This window comes from Metopolophium dirhodum, chromosome 3, assembly GCF_019925205.1.
Source record: "Metopolophium dirhodum isolate CAU chromosome 3, ASM1992520v1, whole genome shotgun sequence".
NCBI classification, from domain to species: domain Eukaryota; kingdom Metazoa; phylum Arthropoda; class Insecta; order Hemiptera; family Aphididae; genus Metopolophium; species Metopolophium dirhodum.
Genome location: NC_083562.1, coordinates 24386013 through 24413873, shown reverse-complemented (window position 1 = coordinate 24413873; position 27861 = coordinate 24386013). Strand labels below are relative to the sequence as shown.

The 27861-nt window shown below is 29.9% G+C and overlaps 1 protein-coding gene across 3 annotated transcripts; it reads left to right on the top strand.

Moving 5' to 3' along the window:
- Nucleotides 1–852: 852 nt before the first annotated feature.
- On the top strand, nucleotides 853–24914 carry LOC132941689 (cytokine-inducible SH2-containing protein-like). Of its 3 annotated transcripts, none has more exons than XM_061009840.1 (2): nucleotides 853–1123; nucleotides 23054–24914. In XM_061009840.1, the coding sequence occupies exon 2, from the start codon at nucleotides 23136–23138 to the stop codon at nucleotides 24180–24182; it is 1047 nt and encodes a 348-aa protein (XP_060865823.1). In that variant the 5' UTR covers nucleotides 853–1123; nucleotides 23054–23135; the 3' UTR covers nucleotides 24183–24914. The 3 variants fall into 3 exon arrangements, with proteins under 3 accessions (XP_060865823.1, XP_060865821.1, XP_060865822.1); XM_061009838.1 differs by lacking the exon at nucleotides 853–1123 and adding an exon at nucleotides 1147–1560; XM_061009839.1 differs by lacking the exon at nucleotides 853–1123 and adding an exon at nucleotides 15402–15707.
- Nucleotides 24915–27861: the final 2947 nt, after the last annotated feature.

The window sequence follows — 27861 nt, the reverse complement described above, 5'->3', positions numbered from 1 at the left end:
ATACTCAAAATCCCATTGTGAGCCACAGAATATTATAGTCATCTATGATATTGAACTTGATAATAACCAATCATTATCTTCTAGTCATTATTACTAGGTATATATTTTCGGTTTTAATGTTTTTTTTTATTTTTTATATTTTATAGCATAAAATTTATAAAATTGCGAGGAACTTTTGCACGATCCACTGCACATTATGGTTGGAAAATAAACATTTTAGCTCAATCGATTCAATATATAGAAGACTCGCCCCTGTCCGCAAAACGCGTTCCGTCAACACCATATTGCTATGTCTAGAGACATACATAATATAATTCCAGTTCGGTACTCAAAAATATATTTACTATTCAAAAATAAAATATCGATATTCAGTTCATATTATTTAACCTTTATAAAGGTTTTAAGACGATTTAGTATATAAAAAATAATAATTTCTTAACACGTACTATACTAACTCAAAACGTACTTGGAAAATGGGTTGACAAATTAAAAATCCGTACTAATAATAATACAACAGTTGTTACTATATATTTTTTCAAACCGTAAAATATCCGTCGAGTATAATGTACTTATGTATATAGTATAGGGACAATATAATATGATGACAATGATATTATATTATTGTGTTTATTGCATGCGTCCTCGCGGGCTAACATCATCGCTATAGGCAGACTAAAACTCGCCGAATTCTCTACCCCCTCCAACAATCACTCCACCTACACCAACCCACATACACATCCCGCCACCGACGCCTACACACCCAGCGTGGTCAGGGGGTGGCAATATTTTACACACGCCCGTTGCCTAACATTCCTCTGCCAGACGACGCGCTAGACTCATGTAGTCGTGTCTGCTGTCTGCATGCTCCGTCGCCGTGTTTGAAACACCCGTCCGATTTTACTACTCTCGGCATTAATATATTATTTTGTTATGGGCTTACGGCCGTGTCGTCTTCGTTTACCACCACCGCTCGGAGGCAGCTGCGGCGGCCGTGGTCGTGTGTTCGACGCTTGTGCGTGCGCGCGCGCACCGCCGTCGCCGTACTATGTGTGAGTGTGTAGAAGCGATTGCCGCGGCGGTCGGCGGACGGACGACACCGGAGACACACACCGCCACACCAGTGGTAAATACTAAAGAACGGCCACTATAATATTATAGTCAGTACTGGACCGGCACGCCAACTGTTTCGGCGTGGTTCATTCAGCGACCGCTCCTACAAATGTTATGTAATATGTTACACTTCGTCGGTGTACCGACGCACGTTTCCATTTCCGCCCACACGTTTGTTTATGAATTATGTAGATGATGATTTGAAAAATGTGTTATTACTATTATCGCTTAAATTATAATAATAACGACGGTTATCGATTCAAATTAAATCTTTTGAGTATATATATTCGCCGTTCCGTCAAACAATGTAGCATACTCGATGCGCACTCAAATTGATCCATAACAATTTCAAAAGATTATACGTCGTTTATCTTTTCACGCTCTTCAGTTCGACAACGACTTATAAATCTATCGGTGTTTTTTTACGGACAATACAAACACGCATTACAGGTATTAAGATTTTATTCGTTTTTATTATTTCAATATTTTGATATCATACTGCAAGACAACAGTCATGGCATGTTTGAATTGAAAATACACATTTTTCTAAGGGTCCTGCTAACACCAGCTAGCTTTTAATTATTTACAATACACTTGAATGTAAAATCTAATCGACTATATTAAACTATATGAGTAACCAATAGCCGATAACTATGTCCATAATGTGGTTATGGGGTAACCACCACCCGTTGAGATTGTCCACTTCGACTAAAACTTATAATTTGAACTTACATATTATTATATGTACCTAATAGCCAACACCGAATAGTGAATATAGTTACACCAAAACAATAAATTTGTGTTAATAATTAACAGAAAAGTTCAATAAATTTTGTATAGTTCGTGTGTCTAAAAAAACTAACAATTCGATGGTACCTAATTGAAGATAATATGAGTCAAATGACCATGACGTTCAATAAGTATCAATTAATGGTACTTAATCTAAATACACTTTAACAAACATTACTAACATTAGTTACGACTTAAGTTATTTATTTTATTGTTTTTGTTCAGTTCGCCTTAGATGTGTCAGTATTTTGAATTAAGATATTTGTTTTAAATTTTAATGGCATAAATAATAATATAAGATTAGGCAATATGTTTTTCAAGTTTCCTCTTATAGCTAGCTGTACAAAATTAAGAATTACATTAGGTAATGTGTGTATCAAGTGGAGTAATTATTGAAAGTGCAACTAAGCCATCCTAACGTCATAATAAGAATAACACTAGTTACGGAATTCTGAGAAAAGCATAACGTACATATTTGCTTTAAATCGAGTCTTTAGGTTATTTATAATATTATTATACTGTTCAAATCGTTCAAGCTAAATGAGACAACATTATAATAAATAAATGTTATCACTTATGACTTCTATTTATTAAGAATCACTATTCAGTATACCTAATGTTTTCTTTACCACGGATGTATAAAAACTATTGAGAAATTACGTCCATTACAGGGAAAGGACAATTTAAAATGTACAAATTGTTTTAACTCTAATTAAATATGTGTTATTTTCGTAAAATATTTACAATATCACCAATACAACAAAATATAACTAATGCACACTTGTAAAACTTCTGAAATATCCTGACAACCTACCAAGCTGCAGCGGGTAAAAATTCAAAATCAAAATATTTTGAAAATTTTATTGCATAATATGGCAAAATTTATAATTTTATATGTCTTCACGAATAATATTTTTGAATTATAACGAAATTACCAACATCGTTATTCTTTGTTAATTAATAGTATCGATTTTCGTCCGAATTTAAATTCAAAATGTCTAGAAAAGAAACTGTTAATCTATTTTTTAGATTTTTGGTTACAATACTAACTACCTACGGCCTACCTACTTATGAGAAACTATGTTTCAAAAGTTTTTTGACCAATCAAAAAAGACCAATAAATCTAAATGTCAGAAACTGGTTTTGCGTAATTTTTTTTTCCAACGCGTTTGAACAGTAATAGGTGTTATTAAATTAAATTTTAAGCTCATTCGATTTAAAAACGGCTGTTTAGACGGTTACCTAAAACCGCTCGGCGAAAATACCGCAGTGTAGCCGGGGCCAAAATAAATAGTAGGTAGGTAGTTAGATAAATTCGTAGTAATACGCTTAAAATTTTGGAGGTATTCGCTGTTTTTATTTGAGATACTGTATTTTAAATACTGTAAGTAATATAATATAAATTAATATTTCAATAAAAAATATATTATATCGAAGTGAATTATTTATTAATTACCATATTTTATGTATCTAATAACTAGATAAGTATAAGTATAACTTACTTTATAAGTATATTTGATTCAGACATTCAGAGTTTACCTTTCAATTATTTGTACGAACTATGATCATTGGTTGTTCTTTGAGAATGTATAAATGTGATAAATCAGAAATTACTAGGTATACATAGATATGTTATGAGATTTAAGACGGTGGCACATAATATTATTATTACCACATAGTATACAATTTATTTTTTAATTTATTTCCTTAATTTAAAATTTGAGTATTCGTAAAATATAATTTATAATATATTACCTATGTCCTATTACCTACTTTTTACGTGCAATTTATTTTAGGATCCTATATATTTATGAATATTATTTGTTTAGTTACCCAGTTTACCTATCCGCATATAGACATAATAAAGTAACCCTATATCTTTATAATGACTTTTAATTTTTTTTACGTAAAGAAACGACATGTGTAACTAATTGTAAGTAGTGACGTGATTTCGGTAACTTAACTTGTTGGTTGTCGTTATCCAGTTAAAACTTTGAGAGGAAAGGATAAAAAACCAAAATACTGACACCAAATGCAAAATTAAATGTGCCTATACAATGGATATTAGATTTTATTAGAACGAAATACTAATATGAATTATACAAAATCACTAAAAAAGGTCGGTGCCCAGACTTGGCTGGCAGTCTGTCGGTGGTCGTCATCACGGACCTGGTTATTCTCTTAAGGGGATTCGATACCGTGATTTTCTGTTTTTGTCTAACACACGCGCGACATTGTATTTTAGACGTGTTTTTTGCCAAATATTCCAATTGATCTATTGAAGCGATAAGAATTCTGAAAACAGATTTGAATTCGCCGTCAAGTCTACTTGAAATCGACTTTCCCACATTTTTGATATTATCCCCCAAATTCCAGAAAACGTCATATTAAAAAAGAGTATTTAAACTTTTTTGTATTTTAATTTTTGGAGAAGCTAAAATCAAAAAATCAAAATTGTGGGAAAGTCGATTTCAAGTAGACTTGACGACGAATTCAAATCTGTTTTCAGAATTCTCATCACTTCATTAGATCAATTGATATGTTTGGCAAAGAATCCGTCAAAAATCCTATGTCACGCGTGTGTTAGACAAAAACAGAAAATCACGGTATGAAATCCCCTTAAATCGAAACCAACTTTTGACTTTTGACGCTGTACTCCAGCAGGATCGGTTCCCCATTCAACCTCTCATGCTGTCGGGTAAGGTTAGTCAACCTAGTCGCACTGTCCTTTTGGCCATGGCTTCGGATCTATGAACTTACAAATTAAAAAAAACAACTTACTAATTAAGTCTAACAACTTAGGTACACTTTGTTCTGTGTAAATTGGACAAAGTGAATAGGAAATACTTCTAAACGTATATAACAACTAACGTTGAGTAAAAAATTAACGTAATATGTACTCAGTAGCATTCATTAAAAAGCTTTAAGGCACGATAGTGTACATTTAAATTATTTGATATGGTCATTTTTTTATACAAATACCTGCATTTAACTCTGTATATACCTGTTACAGTGCAGGGTACAATTTATTTATGACAATGCTTTTGATACGAAAAGCATATAAATAACAAACATATAGTTGATAGCCATATTATCAGTGTTTGTTCATATCATGCAAATATCACTCACTTAAATCAAATAAAAGGCGAACAGAATGCATAGTATCAATTATTTTTTTTAAATATTTTTATCGTATTATTGTATTGAAATTTTATCTACACGAAGATACTAGATCGACAAATTCATATTATTATACAATATTTAAGGTTTTTTTTTTAATGTCTCGGTATTCATTTTTAAAAATACGTTGTATGGGCGTTCATTGCGGTTACTTCTTTGGTATTTATTTTATACAAGTTAAGACTTCTGTTATAGTTTATCATTTATCTTGGTAATTATAATTATATTTTTATAATTGATAATAGTTATATAGATTGAAATGGAAGAGGACAATTTCAACTTTATAATTTATATTTGAAACGATAACCTATCTATCATTTTTTTCAAATATATTTAATATCGCAGTTTGAAGTTTTAATTTAGATTTGATTTTAGTAAATTTGGTGATTATATTGGATTTAATAGTAAACATGTTTTATTTTATAATTAATTTAATTTTAATAGAAAATCTAATCATATAGGCATAAACTTAGTAGAGGGGTATAGGGGAAATTTGTAAACATAAAAATAAAGAAAAATATGAGTGCTAAAGCTTCCCTCAAAAATTGGTCTTAGTTGCTCACTTACGCCTAGGCATGTTCCTGAGTGAGCAAAGAAAGTATTAATTTTAGATTTTATATGATATCTGAAAATAAGCTAGATGTGCTGCTTAAACTTCTAAAGTCCTATAAAAGTTTCAATATAGATCTATTTGTGAATTTAAGGGGATTGGAAGAGTCGATTTTCTGTCTTCATTTAACACACGTGCAACATAGGATTATAGACGTGTTCTATTTCCAACGTACCGATTAATCTATTAAAGCGATAAGAATTCTGAAAATATATTTGAATTTGTTGTCAAGTCTACTTGAGATCGACTTTCCCACATTTTTGATATTATCCCTCCAAAATCATAAAAACGATATATTAAAAAGAGTAATTAAAAAATTGACATGTTTCAATTTTTGGAGAAGTTTAAATCAAAAAATCAAAAATATGGGAAAGTCGATCTCAAGAAGACGACGATAAATTAAAATCTGTTTTCAGAATCCGTATCGCTTCACTAGACTACGCTTCGCTCGGTACGTTGGAAATAGAATAAGTCTATAATCCCATGTTGCACGTATGTTAGACAAAGACAGAAAATCGCCGCTTCCAATCCCTTTAATACATATGGTATTTACTAAAGATAATTTTGAAATTTGTCGTTCTGAACAAAATACATTTTATTTATTTTATTTGTATCTTGTAATTTTTAAAAATCCTGCAGCCTAGAGATTATGTTGAAAATGTGTAGTTTTTATTAGAAAGCTTTGCAAACGTATAAATTATAATATAAAGGCATAAGCTAATGTATTAATATTAATATTTATTAATTTGTTATTCTGACTTAAATAATCAAAAATTTAATTTTTAAACGATTAAAGTTTCAATTGTACCAAAATGTTTTACTTTCGTGAAAAATTGTGTATTTTATTATTTTATTTATAACTATCAGGGGTTATACATTTTCTTTTTGGCTAAAGAAATGTGAATTCTTATTGCTATTATTACTCATACTATAAGATTGGTTTTATCAACTTATATGTTTATGAGCTTATATGAATTTATAATAATATGTAATAAATATAAATTATAAACGACAAATATCGAGTAAATAATACAGTAAGTACCTAATATAATAGTTTATTGAGAAAAATGATGAAGAAGGTTTTTGTAAAATAGTACTTAAAAAAGATGGGTACCGCTCAGTTGTACATTAGATACTTTGTGCATTTGTATCTTTAATATTTTTAATCTAACAATTTATGAAGAACCTTACATTCAATTTTCTAATTTTAACGATATTTATTGAAATAAACCAAAAAAATTTCAAATATTTATAAATAACACAAAAAAAGTCAAAATATTTTAAAACTGTTATCATTTATGTAAAGAAAATTATGAAATAAAAATTTGGTGAACATAAAAAAGTACTTATCTACAGTTATTGGTTTTTGAATTTCACCAAAAAACAAAATCAAGTATATGGTTTTGTGTGAAAATTCCCATTTTTTCTTAGAAGTATAGAAAATTTAAGTATTTTTTTTGCCCCAATAGTTGATTATAGACACAGAAAAAAAACACTTACCATTGTAATGCATTATAATACATTATAAAATCAATATATTAATCACTCCGCTTAGAATCTAAAAGTGGAACGGTCTATGTATAATTAAACAAAAAGATTAATAATATCTTTAATGTTTGATTCAAAGATTCTACTTTTTTGGTTATACATGATAAATAGTCAACATAATGCTTTGCATTTCAACTGAGGGTGGTTATTTCATAGAAAATTGGATCTAGTTGGTACTTCAAACAGGTTAAATTCAAAAATTCTCGGTACTTTTTAAAAGCGTTGGGCGGAAAAAATTAAGGAAGAACGAGATTTTTGCTGTAAAAATTTTTTGTTGCTACTTAAAATTTTTAAAGCGTATTATTTTATTTTATAACACTGACATTTTAAAGTACAGTAAGTACAGTGTTTTCGGCAAAAATTAATATAACCTACTGCATTACTAATATGTATTTGGTAATAGTATATTGTATGGCAAGGGCAAGAAGTGAGCGGGCGACGTGTGCGACACACTGGCACTGCAGGTGAGGCCGCGAGGGCCGCATTTCGCCCAAGACTAAAATTGCCTTCTCGCATGAGCCACACATACTATTTTTTAACACGCCTCTGCGTTCATCGATCACATACGCCATCGCAGCCAAGGTAATGCGGGTTAGGATCTATGCAACAACCAGACTATTCTACGAAAACAATATTTCATGAAAGAAACGATTTGGTTTTATTTATTTTAAGCGTCATGTATGGAGGTTATAATGTGAATATAAGATGTAACCAAAAGTTTATATTTTGTAAGGACCGTGGTATAGATTTCAGTGTTTGGTTGTGCGGGGGATACGTGTGATATGCACGTACAGCACTTTTGGGATTTCCATTTTACCACACGGCACTTTTGAGGATTTCCACATTACCACCCGACACTACGGGGATTCCCATTTTACCACCCACTGGACGGAAAAGGGTCACTTTCCAACGTTTCAACCGTCATCGAAAACTAAACTTTCATTACAAGCGTGACAAAAAATAAATTACTTTTATAACAACAGTATCATGAATCATGATTCATAAAATATATTTATGCAGTACCTATTAAGTAATTTTTCGAACCTATAAAGTTATTTTATATCATTGAATTCAAATTCCACACATCCATTGATCCATTACAGTATTAAATATACTGTAATCATTACAGTGACATTACATTTGACACCTACTATACCTACTACACCAATTTCCCTCCTATTTTTAATATTTAAAGTTAACAACAAATAACAATGCTAAACTTTTTTTACCCTTCTCCTGTTTGTTCCAAGAAAAATTAATCATTCTAAAATAAACTTGTTAAAAAAAAATTTATAAATATTTTTAGACTCATTGACGGAAATCGGGGGAGGGGCTTAAGCGGGCTTAGTCCCCCTAAAGTCCGTCAAGCTCCTTCTTTTTTTAGTTTTGTAGGATCGAAGCCCCCCCCCGCTCATATTTATGTTAATAATGTTAGCCCCCCCTGAGATTTTAATGGATTTCCGTCTATGTTTTTAGCTTTAACTAAGAATGATGGCGAATATAAATATTTTTACTATATTAAAGTAAAAAAAAAAAATTGTATGAAAACGTAAATATATTATTTTGATGTACAATAGACTGCAGTGTCATTCATGAAAGTGAAGTTTTTATAGTATCAATATATCATATAGGTTAGGTATACAATATATACAAATAATCTTAGGCTTACTAAAAACTCGTCAACATATTTAAAAATTGCTCATTGATTCGTCAACGGTTTCCGTTCTACAAATTATGTATACAAAATATGACGCCACATGACGTGAAGTCGTAAGTGTAGGTATTATATAATACTAATACAATTCAAGACCAATATAATAAACTCGTTGGGAAAATCATTATGACCTTCTACACAATATTTATGACGTCACATTTCAAGAAAATTTGTTATTCCAAAATGAATTCACAATTATTATTTAATCTCAGTACCGGATCTACAAATTATGTAACCCGGGGCACAACATAATATGAGCGCCCCTATGCTATATGCCTTATGAGTTTAAAATTTGAAATTTGCACCCCTCTATTATTAGTGCCCCTTAGATCCGGCACTGTTAAACCTATAATACAATTTTTGTTTAAAGAAAAACGTCGACGTTTTATACATACCTACCTAATATATCATATTATATCTTATAAACTATAGTCAACTAAAAAACTACTTAGTGTGTAAAAAAAAAAATAAGTATAATAAATATACCTATAGGTAGTTATTATTATTATAAGCGTTGCCAGGTTAGGTTTTATATATTGTTTAATCCTGAAATATTTCTAGTTTTAAGAACAATTTTCATTATTTTTTTATAATAAGAGTAAGACAAGTTATAAAATAAAACAGCAGCCCAGCACAATATCAAAATAAGTTGTTTCCCTTATTATTCTTAATGACTACCTGTGTGTTTATTAAGTAATTAATACAAATATTATTTCAGTATAACCTGAAAATTGTTAAAACTTCCATTTCAATAATCATAATATTGTTGATACACTTGTAATTGTGATTGTTTAAGAGTTAAGAAAGAAAAAAATTGTATTTTATTAATTTACATGATTGAGATTGAATTTTAAAATTTTTTCTAATTATAATTGTTTTTAATACGACATACCAATAGTTAAATTTCAATTACACGATCTTGACGCTATGCTTGTGAAACTCGTTTAAATATGCTATGAAAACCCGGCGACGGCCAGCATCATTGGCCGCGATTGCCATACCCATAACATTGATAAGTATTTTTATCGTTTTATATGACTTTTATAATACTTATTTACTCTTTCATGCGATATTTTATAATTAAATATGTTGCCGCTTCCCGGTATTGTTCGGTATTTTACTCGTATTTCAGGGGTTTATGAATTATGGATGTTTTCCAAATATTCTGGATCGAGAAAACTTTTATAGTTATTCCTTTAAACACTTCAAAAGTTTTACTAATTTTTTTTTAGTATATGCTTTATAACTTATAACTGTTTCAATGAATATAATTTAATACGTGTCTTAACTTTTTGAGGCCTTCTCTGTTTCTGGTACAGTGGTACTTAAGTGTTATTTTTATTTAAATTACTAATAAAATTGACGGGGTCAGACGTCAGAGTCTGATGTATGATGTTTATCATAAACTTCTTTATAACTTAAAAAATAATTATAATTAACTATAGGTACCTAGTAAATATATAGGAAGTATAAAAGTAAACATTAATAGAACTGTCAACTGACAATTATTGTTTAAATTACATCATAATTGGAGAACGTAGTTTAAAACTTAATGCTGTATACAATATTATGTAATATAGGTATATATGTGAAATCAAAACCACAGTTTTCAGTTGTAAATTTGTAAACATTATGTATGCATAAAAAAACAATATTACATTTCACTGCTCCACTATACATATCTCAGAACCTTATTTTTAAATGCGATAACTCATCTTTGATTTCAATTTTTCAATAATTGAATTTTCAGTAGACGCACCTATAAAAAGTGAAGGATGAGTGCCTCCAATATGTACATCTTTTCCGTGCTTTTATATATAATTATTAATATATTTTACACAGAATAATAATTTTACCTTGACTTTTCTCTGCGTGTAACACAATATATACGTAGTATTATATTGATTAAAATTTCTGAGAAATATGAACCCAAGGTATCCATAATATGGTATAACTCCCCTCGTCTGTTTAGAAGTAGATACAAACAAGTGACGCTTCTTCATTTTTTTTTATAACATGTTAAAATATAATTTAGATTTAGTTGTATGTAAGTAAGATTTTTTGAATGAGGTCAATAACGTTTAAATTTTAAACACATACCTACATAATTACAATACATAATATATAATATATATACAATATATAATATATTTAATTGCAATATATATTACAATATTGTAATTTTTAAGTACTATCAAGTATAAACTATGTGACCTTAGTATAACTTTTATAAACTGCAGAATTTGTAGAATAAAAACCATTTAATTAGTATGCTTAATTATTGTACTATATAAATGTAAAGAATATAGATTAGGTATAGGTATATAATATAATATGTTATAATGAATTTGAATTATATTGTTTATGTTTAATTTGAAGAAACGTAAAAGATGTCCAAGTTAAAACATAAATACACATTCTCGGAATCATAATTCCCTTAAAACTGGTGTCTAGTGTTATTACATCTATTTTATGCTGATGAGTGATGATAGAAAATAATTTAAACAACTTCATATTTATTTACATTACAAGCTCTGAATAGACCTTTAAATATTTCATGATATAGGTATATGCGTTTGTATACATAATATAATATATTATAATAGGTATTATATTACGCAGGTACACGTTCTTTTTAATACCTTAGAAATCGTGATTCGCAGAAATTTGTGTTTTATCTTGAACATTGTTAAGGCTACTTCAAATTAAACATAAATAACATAATTCAAATTAAAATTAAAATAGAAAATAATATGTACCTCTAAACCTAATCTATATATATATATATAACATATATTAAACAATGGATTTTTCAAAACTTAAAATTAATCCTTGAATCAATCATACTATCCAATAATTAAATTTTGTTTTTATCTTCAATTTCTGCCACTTATAAAAGTTACTAATTTACGATCATTTATAGGTAGTAATTAGAAAATAAAATATAATGTACTCAAAATGTAATTAAATATTTTGTACATTTAAATATTTAAGCATTTGAAAGTTTGGGAGGATGATTGGTGTATAAATCATAGACACCAAGAAACATTCCGGGTTTTCATTTTTTTCAAAACTAATATTTATAACAAAGTTAAAAACCAAATTACCTAATCTTGCATATTATTTTGATTTTTAAAAAATTTAAATGTTTGGAAATAAAATGGGTTTTGTTTTATTTTTATATAGTTCTTTTCAAATCATAAAAAAAACGGGTGCCTTAGATCACCAACAACTTAATATAAGTCTCCTGATTCTCCGTATATCAGGCGATGGTAAAAACGAATACATAAAAAAATATATATTAAACAACTTAATATTAATTATTTACTTTAATTTAGCTTTTAACCTATAAAAAGTCCCTGCCATCTTGGCTATCACTATTTAAACGACGGAAGAAATAATTTATTGGTTTCTTCGCTTTGGAACGGTTGGTGAGTTAATACTACTCAATAGTCGTCCATATTATGACCTCAGGTCACTGCCGTACAAAGTATTTTAGTGAAATAAGTGATTACTAATTAATAATCCTCAATTAAATTGCATCAATACAAAATAATATGCATACGTTAATAGTTGATACTAAAATAATATAATGTCTAAATGTCTTACCTCATTTTAATATATCTTATTCAAATCGAATACTTTATATTGATGTAAAACAATTTATTATACTTACCTACTGAATTAAATTATGAAAAAAGTTGCATTTATCGAATGTGTTAGGTGTAGGTATCTACTAGGTATATAATAATTTTAAAGAATATAGTAAAAGCTCAGAGCATGTCCATAATCTCAGCCCAAGACGAAAAAAAGTTTCGTTGGTATTTGAAATTCACGAAATCGGTAAATGAGTAGGCACGGTTTAGAGTATTAAAATAAGTTATTTTTACAAACGTAACCAACTTCAAAACTATTCAAAAATGTTTGATATGGTTACAAAACTTAAAAACATGTTTATTCAGCTAAAAAAATGTTCGAACTCGTGGTTAAATATTTATACTATATAAAGTATTCATCTTATAAAACACCCGTACAATATAACGAAATCTGAATTAAATTAAGTACTTATTATAATAATTTATAAGTACGTGCATTTAAAATGAACAGCACGGCTGTAGTCTATTCAACTATTTCAACTGACTGTGTGCTGTGCGGTATGATTATAAGTTATAAGCTTATAACATATATAAAAGTGTTTTCTGTAAATAAATATTGTAGATCGTGATTTGTTCAGTGTAGTTGAAATTACTTTTTTTATAATACTTAAACATATAATCACCGGGTCCGCAGACACGAATCTCGAGGGTTCCCGAGTTCGAAGAATAACAAGTATATGAAAAGTTTCCGCCGCCACTATATAGGTACCTTATATACAGTAAATATATATATATATGTTATATTTATATATTTATATATATTTATATATTATGTTATATTTATATGCATATAGTCCACTGCCTCCGTGCGGTATATTATCATTATTACATTTAAGTTTATGGATATAATAATTTGTCTTCTACTTCAGGTGTACTGGAAACAACACCTGGTTACGGTATTTTTACTTTTAATGTTAATTCGTTTTTTTCTTTTCAAAACTGCATTCGCATATTTTCAGTATTTTATTTTTCTTGTTCGCTGAAACGTGCTTAAAATTGTAATCACAGTTTTATAATGCATCGGAAGCATCATTTGAGGCAGGCGCACTTGCCATTTTAGTTTTTACACTAGCAAAAGTCAGTCATTAATTTCCATTAGGAGTTCTACGAAATTGCTTTCTCCCGCGTATATTATATGCGTTCGTCGATCGGCTGTCGTATAACAGTCATTAATTATTATTACATTAAACTTTCACCGAAGAGTAAAATTTTCGTTATGACGTTGAATTATGAATGAAACTTATTATTATTATTCTTAAAGCTGGATCGTTATATTATGATAATATATCTGTTTCCCATGAAAAAATTATAGAAATATATAAAAGATAATAATAAATAATAATATTAATAATCAAGAATGACTGAACTAATTAGTAATTAGGCCAATTTAACATCGATTATCGCGCGGATGAGTAAAAAAAAAAAATAAGAACGAAAAAACCAATTCCTGTGCAACATGTGAATGCGTTGCAATGTGTATCATACCTAAATAACGTTTTTTTTCTACATACACGCGTTCTACGAATCGCACATCACAACTGTTTCGATATAATTTAATACGATTCGATAACGAAAACAATACATATATTGTTCCGGGTCGTTGTTGCGCCAGAGGGCCGAGACCATATTATTATAATTTATAATATTATGATATATTAGTATACCATTACCTATCTTAAACAGTGATATGTTTTTATTTCCGTTTTAAGTATAAAAGTATTTGTGATTTACTACAATATATTTAATAATATATTATTTATTATAATAATATAATTTATAAACAACGGATGTGCGTGTGCGTAACATACGACGGTTATGTGACTACTGTGTGTATTTTTCAAATATTGTATGACGTGATCACTGAATATTATATTATTATAGTCGCTACTCACCGCAGTAATGTTATAGGTATAAATATGACGTGTTCTTTTATAATAAATGTTATTCTATGTTTACCGGGAATGGCCACTCGAGTCCTCCGTGTCACGAACATCGAATTTTTTTAAAAAAATGTTTAACTATAAAATAATATACAATCTGTACTTCAATGCACAATTAAGTTTTAATACAAGATTATGATAAAAGGGAAAAACAATGAAAACAATTTGAATATTTTTGAAAAAGAATCCACTCTAAGGACATTTTCAACTATAAAATAAATAATTTAATTTAAGTTGAATACTGCGTTTTTTTTTATTGTAATATGTTGGCTAATATAATAGATCACGATACCAGTTCCACTTAAGTAATCTTGAAAGGTTTCGAGGAATTGTTAGGGGGATTGAGTGGGAAGCTTGTCTGTTGTGAAACCTTTTTTTAAAATACATTTGCTTCTTCGTGCATGGATTTAAGTTTTATTTAAGATTAGAATAGAGACACGTAAAGAAGTTTTTAAGAAATTCTGCAAACAATTCTAAATTCTGGAAATGTTGGATTTTATTTGTTGGCATTGCTCCAAATAGTTCTGTAGGTCCAGATAAGCTTGAATAATGACAGAATAGGGCATTATTGGATTAATTTGTAAACCTAATCTAACTTGTGTAATAAGTAAAATAACATTATAATTTCAAAAATATTTATGATTTTTATAGGTAGGTATTAAACAATGTATGATCCATCACCAAACATCAATTTATTGATATATCATTATTTACCTATGCGTGGGCGTGACAATAAAGACTACCTAGTAAAATCGTATAGGAGGAGGAATCCACGAGATTCGTTATCGACAGTCGTGCGTGGTTTAAGTAAATGTCATTAATGTTGTTATAATATAGTTTAATAATTCGTGTTCTACATTACACAGTTCGGTGTCAATGACGCCGCCGTTAAGTCTCCCGACATTGTTAATCCCGTCTGGTGCACACTCGATCTCCGTAATAATAATTTCATAGTTAATTTACTCTCGACAACCGCGCGCACTCGTATTTTATACATAGTCAGTCAGTGTTCATACTTCATACTAATATACTATAAGCATATTATGTTATACAACGTACGTGTATCTAAACCAGATAATATATAAATTATAATATAATTCAATTTAACATCAGATTATATCGTGTTCATAATATCGTTATCTTCATCGTTTCGTTTCGGGGTATGTATTGTAAATTATAATGTAATATCACTAATATATAATATATTTAAGCAAAAAATATCACTTCATTGAGTACGACAATATATTATAGCATCGTATATAATTTATGATTTGCATAACAGTGATAACCTCGGGTCGTAAACGTCACAAGCGCCGCCGTGCGTAAATTAATATTATACAATAATATGTAATATTGGATTCAAAAAACAAAAATCACGTCGAAACCTTTATGCCGATGCAGTGTTTAATGTTTATAAGTATGTGCACCGAATCGCGGATATTTCCCCCCCCCCCCACCCCGATTCACAAGCATTTATTAAATTGTTAAATATTGTTAACTAGTACAGTTTTAACAAAAAATAAAAAAAATATAAGTTAAGAAATAACAAGAATCAGAATTCAAATGTTTTTTTACAAAATGTATCATTTTTATGTCGGAATTTTTAACCATTTTTGTTAATTATTAATTATATTTTACTTTATACCTACTTATTTTTTTTTAATTTTTACTGTTTCAAGTAAGTAGTTCAGTTGATCAAACATATACATTTATAATCTTTTATATTTATTATGAAAATAAAAACTGTTGAATATATCTTATATTTATTTTAAAAAAAAATTGCATATTAAATAATAAATAATATTATATTAATAAATTCAATATTATTAGTCAATAATTAACTTTAAAAAAAAATGGGGGGGGGGGCAAATGTCCGCATCAAAAATATATCGGGGGGGGGATGTCCAATTACCATGTGCACCATGTCCGAGTGTGTATCCGGTCCGTTGAATATGCTCAAAAACCATTTATCGCCTTGATCATGTACTTCATACCTGTACAATTTAATAATATGCGATTTTGCGTGTGATTCAGACGTTACACGTTATTGCACGATAACGGATCTCTTGACGAAATTCGTGTATATGGGTGTATCGTGTATGGTTTTAATAATGCACCTGTCCCGGACATAAATTATAAATTTTAACATACAGACGTATTCATATAAACATATTATAATCCGCCCGGTTTTGCAGAGAATATTTATTGTCCGTCGCCCGTCACTATTTTATACATAAACATAATATGTAGTACCTAGGTATACCTACTGTGTAAATTCACATACTATAATTATATTATTATATATACACTATACAGGGTGTAACAGGAAGACCTGACAGATGTAATAACTTTTATTCTTATCAATATTTAAAATTATTTTTTATATATATAATGTATAGTCACCTGCGCTAAACGTATAACATAAAATAATTATTTTTATTCTTTAATACAGAAATAAAAACATTTTTTTTTTTTTGAAAGTTCAAAATTGCCAATTTGTAAATCTGATTATAAGAACAATTTTGATGGTAAAACATTTATATAAGTCATGTAGTTTATTTTTTAGATTTTTTTAAATATTAATATTTTTTTGAGTAAATTAATTTAGAACGTAATACCTAATTTTTTTTCAAAATATTATTTTTGAATTTATTATTTTCTTAAATTATTTATTAACCATATAATTTTCACAATGTTTGTCATACGTTTAAATAGCATCATTTTTTTTTGTTAGGTCTTTTTTTTACACCTTCGTCTATATTATAAATGTAAAAATGGAAATCTTTGTCACTTATGTTCTCTGGAACCACTCGTCCGATATACATGCGTTTTTTTTAAAATGATTGGGTATTTTGTGGAGTAGGTTTAAACTATAGTATTATGGACCCAACTTCTGTCCACAAAATATTGAGAGATTAAATAGGAATAAATTGATGATGCCACCTGTGCAGTTAAATAAAATTAGAAAATAATTTGTAAAATATTGTTTCTGTCGATGTTGAGTAATAGTTGTGCTAAAAGGCACTAAAAGTGATGATATCAATGCTTGCCTCAAGTTATCATATCTGTAGTCTTACATTACATCCTTTAAGCTAACAACCAATATGCGGGTGCACCTTTTTGGTGACCATAATTCAGAACGCTTTTCTTGAACATTGGAAATGGAACTTCCCAGAATAACGACGATAGCACGGTACAGATACATTCGTCGTTTGCAATTTTGGTTCGTGAAAAAAATTATAGCTGTATAAATTCCTACCGAATTCCTTAATCTTTAAACCCATCAGGTCTCTCACAAACTTTATTTAAAAATCAGTGCTCTTATATTATTCTTATATGTGAAATTTTGATTTGTTTTGAACAGTTTACGGTCATTTTAACTTTCAATTTTTTTTAGTTTTTATTTCTATGAATGTCAGTAAAATTTTATTTGTAGGGGAAAAAATCTTGAAAATTTAATACAAGACTCCTAATATATTGTTACAATGAAATTTGAAAAATATTAAAAATCCAGTCACAATTTTTTTTTTATAAGCATTTAAAGTTTAAATTTTGACAAAACGTATCAAATTTAAAATATAATAATTATTTTGTAGTTAAAAACTAATAAAATGTTCAACTTTTATAGCTAAGGATTGAACATTTAAAACAAGATTCCACATTAAGAGGTTATATATAAATTACTTTATTCACAATAATATCATCAAATATACTTAGTAATATCATTTAATTCAAATTTAACACCATCCATTACAGTAACCTACTGTACAGCATAGTGACACCCACTTGTCCACCTTTTTAGGTTTGATTTTACATTTTTATTGCAATTCACTGCAAGCAGGGGAGGGGCATGATGGGGCCATGGTAAAATCAATGGAAGTCGGAGTGGAGCCGTTGGGGTCTTACCTAGCTTATCATTGTACGCTTGTCCTAGCCTGCACCTTAGTATCTATAAAAACCATTGAATAATACATTTTAATATTTTAGATTTACAAATCATGAACATAGAAAATGGTGGTAAATAGGTTGATGTATAATAAAAAGATGATAATAAAAATAATATAAATGAATATTTAAATAAATATTTTGATTGAAAAAAATTCCTTATTATTATTTGTGTGGATCCATTCGCTGTAGCATACTCAAATATTAAATTAAAATATGTAGGAAATCACACAGTTTTAATGCAAAAAATGGTTATTTTATTACCTATATATAAGTTTACTTATTACTTATACAATTTTAATAATGTTTCTTCGAGCGGAGCGATAACATTTTTTATCACGTTCAATCCATCATAAGTTAATTATCAATGTTTAACGACCCCACGGCCACGCGTGTCAATGAGATTTTGGATACCAACTCAGATACGGCTCCAGGTATTAATTTATTTTTTTGCGGGGAGGGGGGGGGGGGGTGTTAAGGTGCCTATAATCAAAATCTTACAAAAAATTTTACTTTACAAATACATTTTTTCTTCTTTATTGTAGAGGCGTCGCCTCCCTCACTACCGTGGCTGCACTTTTCGGCTGCCCCAACTAGCTTCACAACGGTTGACGCAAAACAGAAAATAAATTATTTTAATTTCATACAATTTTGTTGCAAATGGCAACGTTTATATTATATAACCAAATTAGACAACGTTGTATTGCAATACATGCGTCACGCAACGTGAGCGCTGGGCGGTAGCCACTATATATTATAGTCGCAAATCAGAAGATAAATTATTTTCATTTCATAAAATTTGGATGAAAATGGCAACAACATCCATTTATAACCAAATTAGGCAATGTTGTACCGCAGTACATAATAATACAAAGGAGATGAAACGTAAATTACGTATAGAGGTGTCAACGTCACAATAAAATATGAAATATAATATATTATTATTATTATTTTATTTTTATATTCTCTTAATGGTTCATAAATCATAATGACACAAAGCGTATTCCATTGATAATTCCGGAGAACTAATAATTAATAATAACGTGTCATGATATTGGTAAAATGGTCGGATGGTCGATTATATATTATATACTATCTGTATATCTATAATCTATATTATTCTCAATGGTAATAATATGTAGTGCAGCGTGTTAATGCCTTATTGGCATAGACTTCATATTAACCACTATACCTTAGTATAAGGTCTATGGTTATGGGCGATAGAAATTGATAAGCTGTAACGGGCACGCTGTGTATCATTAATATGTTATTTTTCCAGTGGCCCGTTACAGATCCACACCCCGCCGGCCTAAAAATTGATAAGCTTCCAGGCTTTCTATCGCCAATACGTATTCGGTGGTAGGTTGGTGCGCATAAAAAATTCCAGATGAAATATTCTGAAAACAATTTTTCATCAAATTATATGTTCCCCGTAGTATTACTCGTGCACTCCCTCGCCTTAAATCCAATCGCGTGATGTACTACCATGTATATTACACGTCTGACGTTTTATCATATTGTCTCCGTATTCATCGTATCGTTGTCAGGAGATTGTCCCTATACACATGAGAATATACGATGATCCTATTCAATTTGCACAAGACGGAGGGGGAAGGAAGCATATAATAATATGTATGTACGATGCATATACGTATACCATTAAATTATATTATATAATACGATGGCGTGTAGTGTGTATATAGTAGGTACCTGAATCTATAGTATATAATATGTATTATCACCGTGCTCGTATGTATATTACCCCAACGTGCATGATGTATATGAAAATATATTTTTTTTACTTACAAATGAAAAATTATATCCTTTTGTAGCGGCGTATTCTCGGTAAAACCGCGTTTCACCAGAAATATATTAATATTCCGCCGTTGCCTGCAAAACAAGCCCTATGCACAGTGAAATAAATTGGTGGAATGGATTTCGCGGTGGTTATCAATTAATTTTGCTGAACCCAGCAAGTCTTGCTAACCGGACTTGTTCAATATTTTCGCCACAATTTTTCAAATATTAAGTCATATTTTTACATAATTTGATTTGACTGCAATTTGGTTGGAGTGCAATCGTTTCATGGGAAAGTTAGTTTCATTGGACCAGGTCCGTACGTTCATAACGTCATGTATAAACAAATACAAATGTACAATGTTAAATGTTAATTAGGTATATAAATTGTAAGTTATAATAATACACAGGTATATTAATATAATAAATATAAATTAAAATGTTGATACCTATAGTACATAGTACACCACTATGGCTTTAACCCACTCATATAACACATAGTATGTTGATATTGTTTATACAGCTTAAAAACGTCTTTATGTAAACTTTAAAATTTGCAAATTATTACTGTTTAATTTGTACCTAGGTACTTAATAATTAATAAAGAGTGGAGTATTCACTAGCCAGGATTGGGGCAAACATATTTTTCTCAGTAAAAATACAAAAACTTGAAAATATAACAGCTGCAGGTTCTTTAAAATTAAATTTTTACTAAATATTTGTTTTAGAATTTTCTAGATATTATTGATTGATATTATTTTCAAAATAATTTTGTTCTTTTTGATACCTACTTATACTTATATATTTGCATTTGAACGTTTTTAATTTTATTAATTTTTTTTATATAATTGTAGATAATACTTAATGCTTGATCAAAAAGCTTGTAAATTTAATAAAAAGTTCCTCTTAAGTCTGTGATAGACGATAGTGAAATAAAAAAGAAAAGTTCAGCGTAAATCCACAAAAAAATTTTATGAGCGTTTGAACTTTTGAACTTTACATTTCAACAGTCACGAAAATGTGAAAATTATTTTACGTTAATTTAAAAATTCATTACATTTTAAATTTTGCAACAACTAATTTTAAATTCTGAGCTGAGCGATAAATGTATTAATTTTACGATGATTTTTTTTTAAATATAGTATGTATACACGATTTAAAAAATAAAAAGTTCTTCAATGTTTAACTTCAATATATTTTCTGGGAATATAGCAAATCTAATTAGTAATATTGGGGAAAAATCGAAATTAAAAATTCACAGTACTTTTCTTAACAATTGGGAAAACAATATTGGAAAAGTTTCGAATTTTTATGCAAAACAAATTTTCAACAAACTCACTTATTATTTTGTTGTATAACTGAAAACGAATAGTCCTAGTCACTTGAAATTTTCACCAAATGTTTATATCAGCATTTTTTATACATGGTATAATTTTAAAAATATTTTATTCTTTTTGAACTATATTATAGAGAAATGAGAAATGCATGAGAAATTTCTTCATTTTCGGTCAATTTTATTTGACTCGTATAATATGGTAAATTGCTTATACAGAGATCTAAGTGGAAGTACATTAAGTTCTATATAATTTTCTGTGGAGTATCCTTGTATATCTTTTTTATTTTAACCGAACCATTGAACTTTAAAGGTTTCGCTAAATTATTAATTGTATAACATTTTTTTGGAAAATATTTTTAAATGTATGCTTCACCAGCATTACCAAAATAAACATTAAAAACATTTGCTGTATCTAAAGGATACTTTTGCTGATCATACATGTTGTTATCACACTTGATTTTACTTATCATGTCAACACTAATAATATTTGCCGTGTAGCCTTTGGATACTTATTATTAGTACAAAATCAAAAATATCGAATACATGCCGTTAAATATGCCGTGTATTGCGTAATAATTTACTGTTATTAATTCATACCTATGTAATATTATATGATAGGTAATTAATAACAACAACGGTACGTGCTATTGTGCGAATTTCGGTGACTTTGTTTACAAATAAATCGAAAAAAACGCGTCTGCGTAACAATTTTAATTTATAACAATTACGCTGTATGCATTTCTCACATTGAAAATACATCGCGTACCCATGTAACGTTTTAATAATATAGTCATCGATACCTATTATACACTTACACGCGGATACACAAAATTTCATTATTTTATAATGCAATAGATATTGGAAATCAAAATACAAATAGAAAAAATAGAAATAGGAATTTTATTAAAATAATAGATATTTTAATTGTTGTTGAACGTTTCTATGATGCTGTGCGCATAATAATATTATCCAACCGTGTGTCGAGCGACTGTTATTGCGGTCTCGTGTTGAAATCAATACCGCCGCTATAAGACCACACGTGACGGGACTTCCAAATTGTAAGGATTTCGTTCTCTTTCGCCAACAATACGATATTTATCTCTTTTTCCACCTTTTTTAGACTTTTACCCAACGTAATTTCCTCGGCACTCATATAGTTATTAATTATTATTTTTTTATAATAATTATTGTTACCTACCTATAAAACGAGATTGACGTGATAGGATTGATCAAAAGATGATATAAATCATAATTTTATTATTGCTATTATTACTATAAATACATAACTAACATGACGTATATTGTTGATTGAAGCCACGAATTATGTTATTATTAGTTACAATGATGAATGAATATAATATTGTGTGTTGGAACTCAGCATATACTTACCTAAATTATTATTTATTGTTGTTATTAATATTGTTTCAGTGGCGGCGATAGTATAATCACCACTTCCGTGCACGCGTCATTGACGTCAGACGCAGTTGAGTGTACGGGCCATGGGTAGAAGATGTTAAACACTCAGTGCTGGAAAACGGGCCGACCGGACAACGGGAATAATGGTGGCGATGCAACCGCAGCCGTTCTCCAGGATGCGGACAAGTCAATGCGATTGCAGGCGTGTTGGATACGGTTGTGGGACAGGTGGGCGTGCGAACAGCGCAACGTGGTCCTGTACCAGATGCACATCAATCACGCGCTGTCTCGGGAACGGTCCAAGCTAACGCTGGCCGGTGGCCGGGTGGTGTCGTGCAGGCGCATCAAGCAGCAGCAGACGGGAGTGGGATCCCGGTGCTGTAGCACGACCGTCACGGCCGCCGCAGTCACGACGTTGCAGCAGCCTGTGGCCAGGTCAACCGCGGTGCATTCTACCAGTAGGTGCAGCATCGCTTCCTCCACTGCTGATGACGCTACGTTCTGCAACGTCATCACTGAAGTCACTGCCCCAACAGCCGCGTCGGCCACCGTATCGGACGCTGCGGGCGCTCGCGACCTGCGCGTGCTGTCTACAGCCGTTGCCCGGCTTCGGGCGTCCGGCTGGTACTACGAGGGTGCCGAGGCACAGGCCTGGACCGCAGACGCGCTGGCCAGCATGCCGGCCGGCCGATTTTGTGTTCGAGATTCCAGACACTCGGAACACCTGTTTACAATGGACGTGCAGACAGGCCGCACCGGTGAGTCCCGGCTCATGAGCGTCCGGTTCACGTACGTGGATGGCGTGTTCGGGCTGGACTCGATGCCACGGCGCGCAGGCGCTCTCCGCGTCCCGAAGTTCCGGTGTCCGATCGAGCTGATCGACTACTACGTACGGCTGTCCCGGATCGAGGCGGCCCGCCAGATGCTCGTGTACCCCGTGTGGATCGACCAGTGTGGCCAGTTCTTCTCGTGGATGAACCTCCGCCGGCCAGTGGTCAAGGTCACCGCTGCAGGGTTTCCTTCGCTGAAGCACATAGCTCGCCTGGTGATCAACCGACACAAGCGCCTCATCACCATCACTCCTACATCACTACCAACCGAACTGATTGAATATTTACTTCAATATCCGTATAGCCTGTGATTAAATTATTTTCTACATCATCTACGTTATATTTTTACTATTATTACTATTATTTTTATTTTTTTGTCGTATTTTTACTGTTAATCTTAATTTATGTTAGGTAAGTATGTAGGTAAGTTATTAGCGCATGCGCGTGTACAAATTATAATTACGTATTTATATATAGAAATTAGAGGAGGATAATATATGACGTAGGTATATATAATATATAGATTATAGATATACCATATCCATACCTACTATTTTTATAAACAGAAACAATTATAATTATAATATTATATTTATTTTACTTTACTTTTTCCTTATTAAATTTCCGCCATTGTGAGTTTTTGATAAAGCATGCGTAATAAACATTAAACAATGTATTTAAGTAGATTTTGGATTTTACCATTGTATAAAACCACTTATAATACAACCGTACAATTTATATAGTACATTGAAATGTTTAGATAGGTAGGATAACTATTTAGTCACCTACAGATGAAAATGACTAAATTACGCAAGATGAAAAATAACACACGCTATCAAATGATAATTTTTTTTTTATTTCGCACTCATTTTCTTAAATATATATGTAAGTATTTTTTAAATGCATATTTAAATTATATTATACTTTTTATTGTAAATTATTATTATATTATGTTGTTGTTTTTAAAACCATATTTAGTTAATTTTGATTTGTATAATGACAATTTTGTTTCGAAAATACACAAGATAATAGATACAATCAAACGTTGAATATTTATGGTGTGAAAATTAATTTGATTATATTCGTATACAAATTCAATTAAAAAAACTTAAAATAACTATAATGTACATACATATGTCATATATATATATATAGAGGTATGTATATTTATATTTATAAAGCATATCACAAGGTTATATTTAAATATTTAGTGAACATAAGTAATAACATAAAAAAAATTATCATCGTTATCAAAAGAATGCTCATACAAATAACACGTATATACTCAGTATGTATTTATTAATTCGTATATCGTACATACATTTTAGATTCCGAGTGGAGTGATGAATGCATTGATTTTACAATGATGTATGTGTGTGTTTTTTTTCTTTGTCCGTAACTATAATGCGAGATAAATAGTAGAAAAAATATTTCGATTTTCAACTTTGGGTGTGGCTTCTGATAGAATATTCTAGTTAAATTTTTATGAAAAGTCAAAATTGAAAATTCCTAGTATTAAAAATAATCGGTGAAAAATAGGTAACGAAATTTGAGTAATTTTATGCAAAACCGGTTAGTTTTTGACAACATCGAATTTATTTTCATTTTATTTGGCTTAACTCAAAATCTAATGCAATTTTCACCAAATGTTTGTATTAGAATTTTCTATGTATGATAAAATTTTCGAAATATTTTGACGGTTTTGAGCTATTACTAGACATTTGACATTTTTGGTTTTTTTTTTAGTTTTTTCTTTAAATATCGTTAAAAATATTAAAAACCGTGAAAATTGAACATACAAGGTTCCTAAAAAAATTGTATACACCAGTTATAAATATTGAAATACATAATCAGAATTTATGAGTACTTAAAGCTACAATTTTGATTATGTTCGTCAAAATAGCGATAATTTGTTAACTATTTTGTATAGTTAGATATTTAAAAATGATGTTCTTTTTAATTTTTATAGCTAAGATTTAAACATTCGATACACGATTTATCATATAAGTTTTTCTACCTTTGACAAAAAAAAAAAAGTTTACTGGTAAGTCACATGTTTTTTTAATAATTTTTAAGCAACATAATAATAGAAATACATATACCGTATGCCAGTGAAAACAGAGTACACTGTATAATTAAAACACCCATATCAGTCAGTACCCTATAACAATATTTTTGAATTCTGTTTGCTGGACATGAAACTAGACTATTAGATCACCAATTTCCCTCTGACAGAATTCTAAAATATGTATAGGGTACTCAGTAATGTAGGTAACTGAGTTATAGAGTGTACCCAGTTTTCACGGACACACGGTATCAACACTATAAACTTAATTTAAACTTTAACAATGGTCATAATACATTGGATTAAAAAAAACTGTGAATTTATCTATTTGTGCGAAATGTAGAAGTAAGGTGGTAGGTGTATGTATAAATAATTAATATTTTAGATCTATCTATATAGAACAAAATATGTATAGTTATGGTTATAATTTATATGTGTGATGTGGATCACTAGAAAAAGTATTCAGGTTAATGTACTTCAAAATTCAAATAGTTTTACATGATAAGTTTTTTAGGTATAATACAGGTATTCAATCTGTAAGGAATATCGTGGAAAAATAACGTCGTCTATAGACGATATAGAAACTATTGAAAATTATAGTTGTTCACTCAAATGATAAGTAGGTAATAAATTATGATAATTATCACCCGGTTAACACCGTAAACAGTGTAAACGAATCCGTGGAATTAAGGAGTCTAGGTGACTGTACATTCTTCGTTTTTAATAAATGTAACTAATCCCTAACTGATAAGGTATTCGTATTCTATACAGGGTGTCCGGCCTTTTTTATGATGATGGTAAATTATCGTCAGTAGCAACATTTTTTTAAATTAATTAGAATCTCTTGTATCTATAGATTACATTATTTATTTCCATCAGAAGTATCTATTCGTATAGTAATGAATGTAAATTTATTTATGGAGCAGCTACATAGATTTATTATAATAATAAAACTAGGTAGGTTATGAAACTAAACGTGAACTGCTGAACGCAAATCTTATAAGATATGCGCATGTAAGTCTAAGATAACAAATGAGAGTGCAACTTATTTAAAATTTTAAATAAATAAATCCTATGGTACCTAGGTAATTTTTCTTGTTGTATATTTTAAAATGGTCATTGGTCACTACGGAATAGATATAGGTGTGCTCCAGGTGTCCGGTTCTAGTATAAATTTGTTAATACTTTAAAAACTCATATAACTTAGTGCAGGTAATATATAATTTAAACTATAAACTTTTATAAAATAAAAATATGCCACTATATACCTCTATTGAAAAGGCAGGTCCATGAGACAACCGCGTAGCCAGGGGATGTTTTAGGTTGTAAAACACCCTCTCCCTATGCCGAATGATCCAAAAATATATTATTTGCTAATTTTCATTATTATTTAATTTTATACAGTAATACATTTTGTTTAAACAAATATTTAAAAGTTAAATGCATTTTAGAACTTATTAACGAGACGGTATGATATATGTGTGAACAGCCACCTCCTCCAAGTTATATTTACATATTAAATTAGACACCCCCTTTAGAAAAATCCCCGCTACGAGCCTGTATAGCGTGATATATGAGAATGCGTAGTAGAAAAAAAATTTATTGGCGAGGACGAATTCATTGGCAAGACATCCTGTACCATAGTATAATATACATGACCTACTACTGGAATTTTGTTTTAAACACCATTGTTAAAAGGATCGATAACGGTGAGATTGCATTTAAGAGCCAAGGGCGCTGTCATTTTGACAGTTATTTCCGCAATGCTACACGCAATTGATTGCGATTTATTATAGTTAAACGGGGACGGGTTCGTTCAAATTTGTATAGAATATTAAACCAGATAGAATTTATCTGTGGTCTTAAAAAAAATTGTTTTTAAACGTATGTATACATACTTTGACGACAGTCAAACTATGTCGATT

Coding starts and splice junctions, on each gene's coding strand:
- LOC132941689 (XM_061009840.1), top strand. CDS start 23,136: ATGTTAAACACTCAGTGCTGGAAAACGGGCCGACCGGACAACGGGAAT.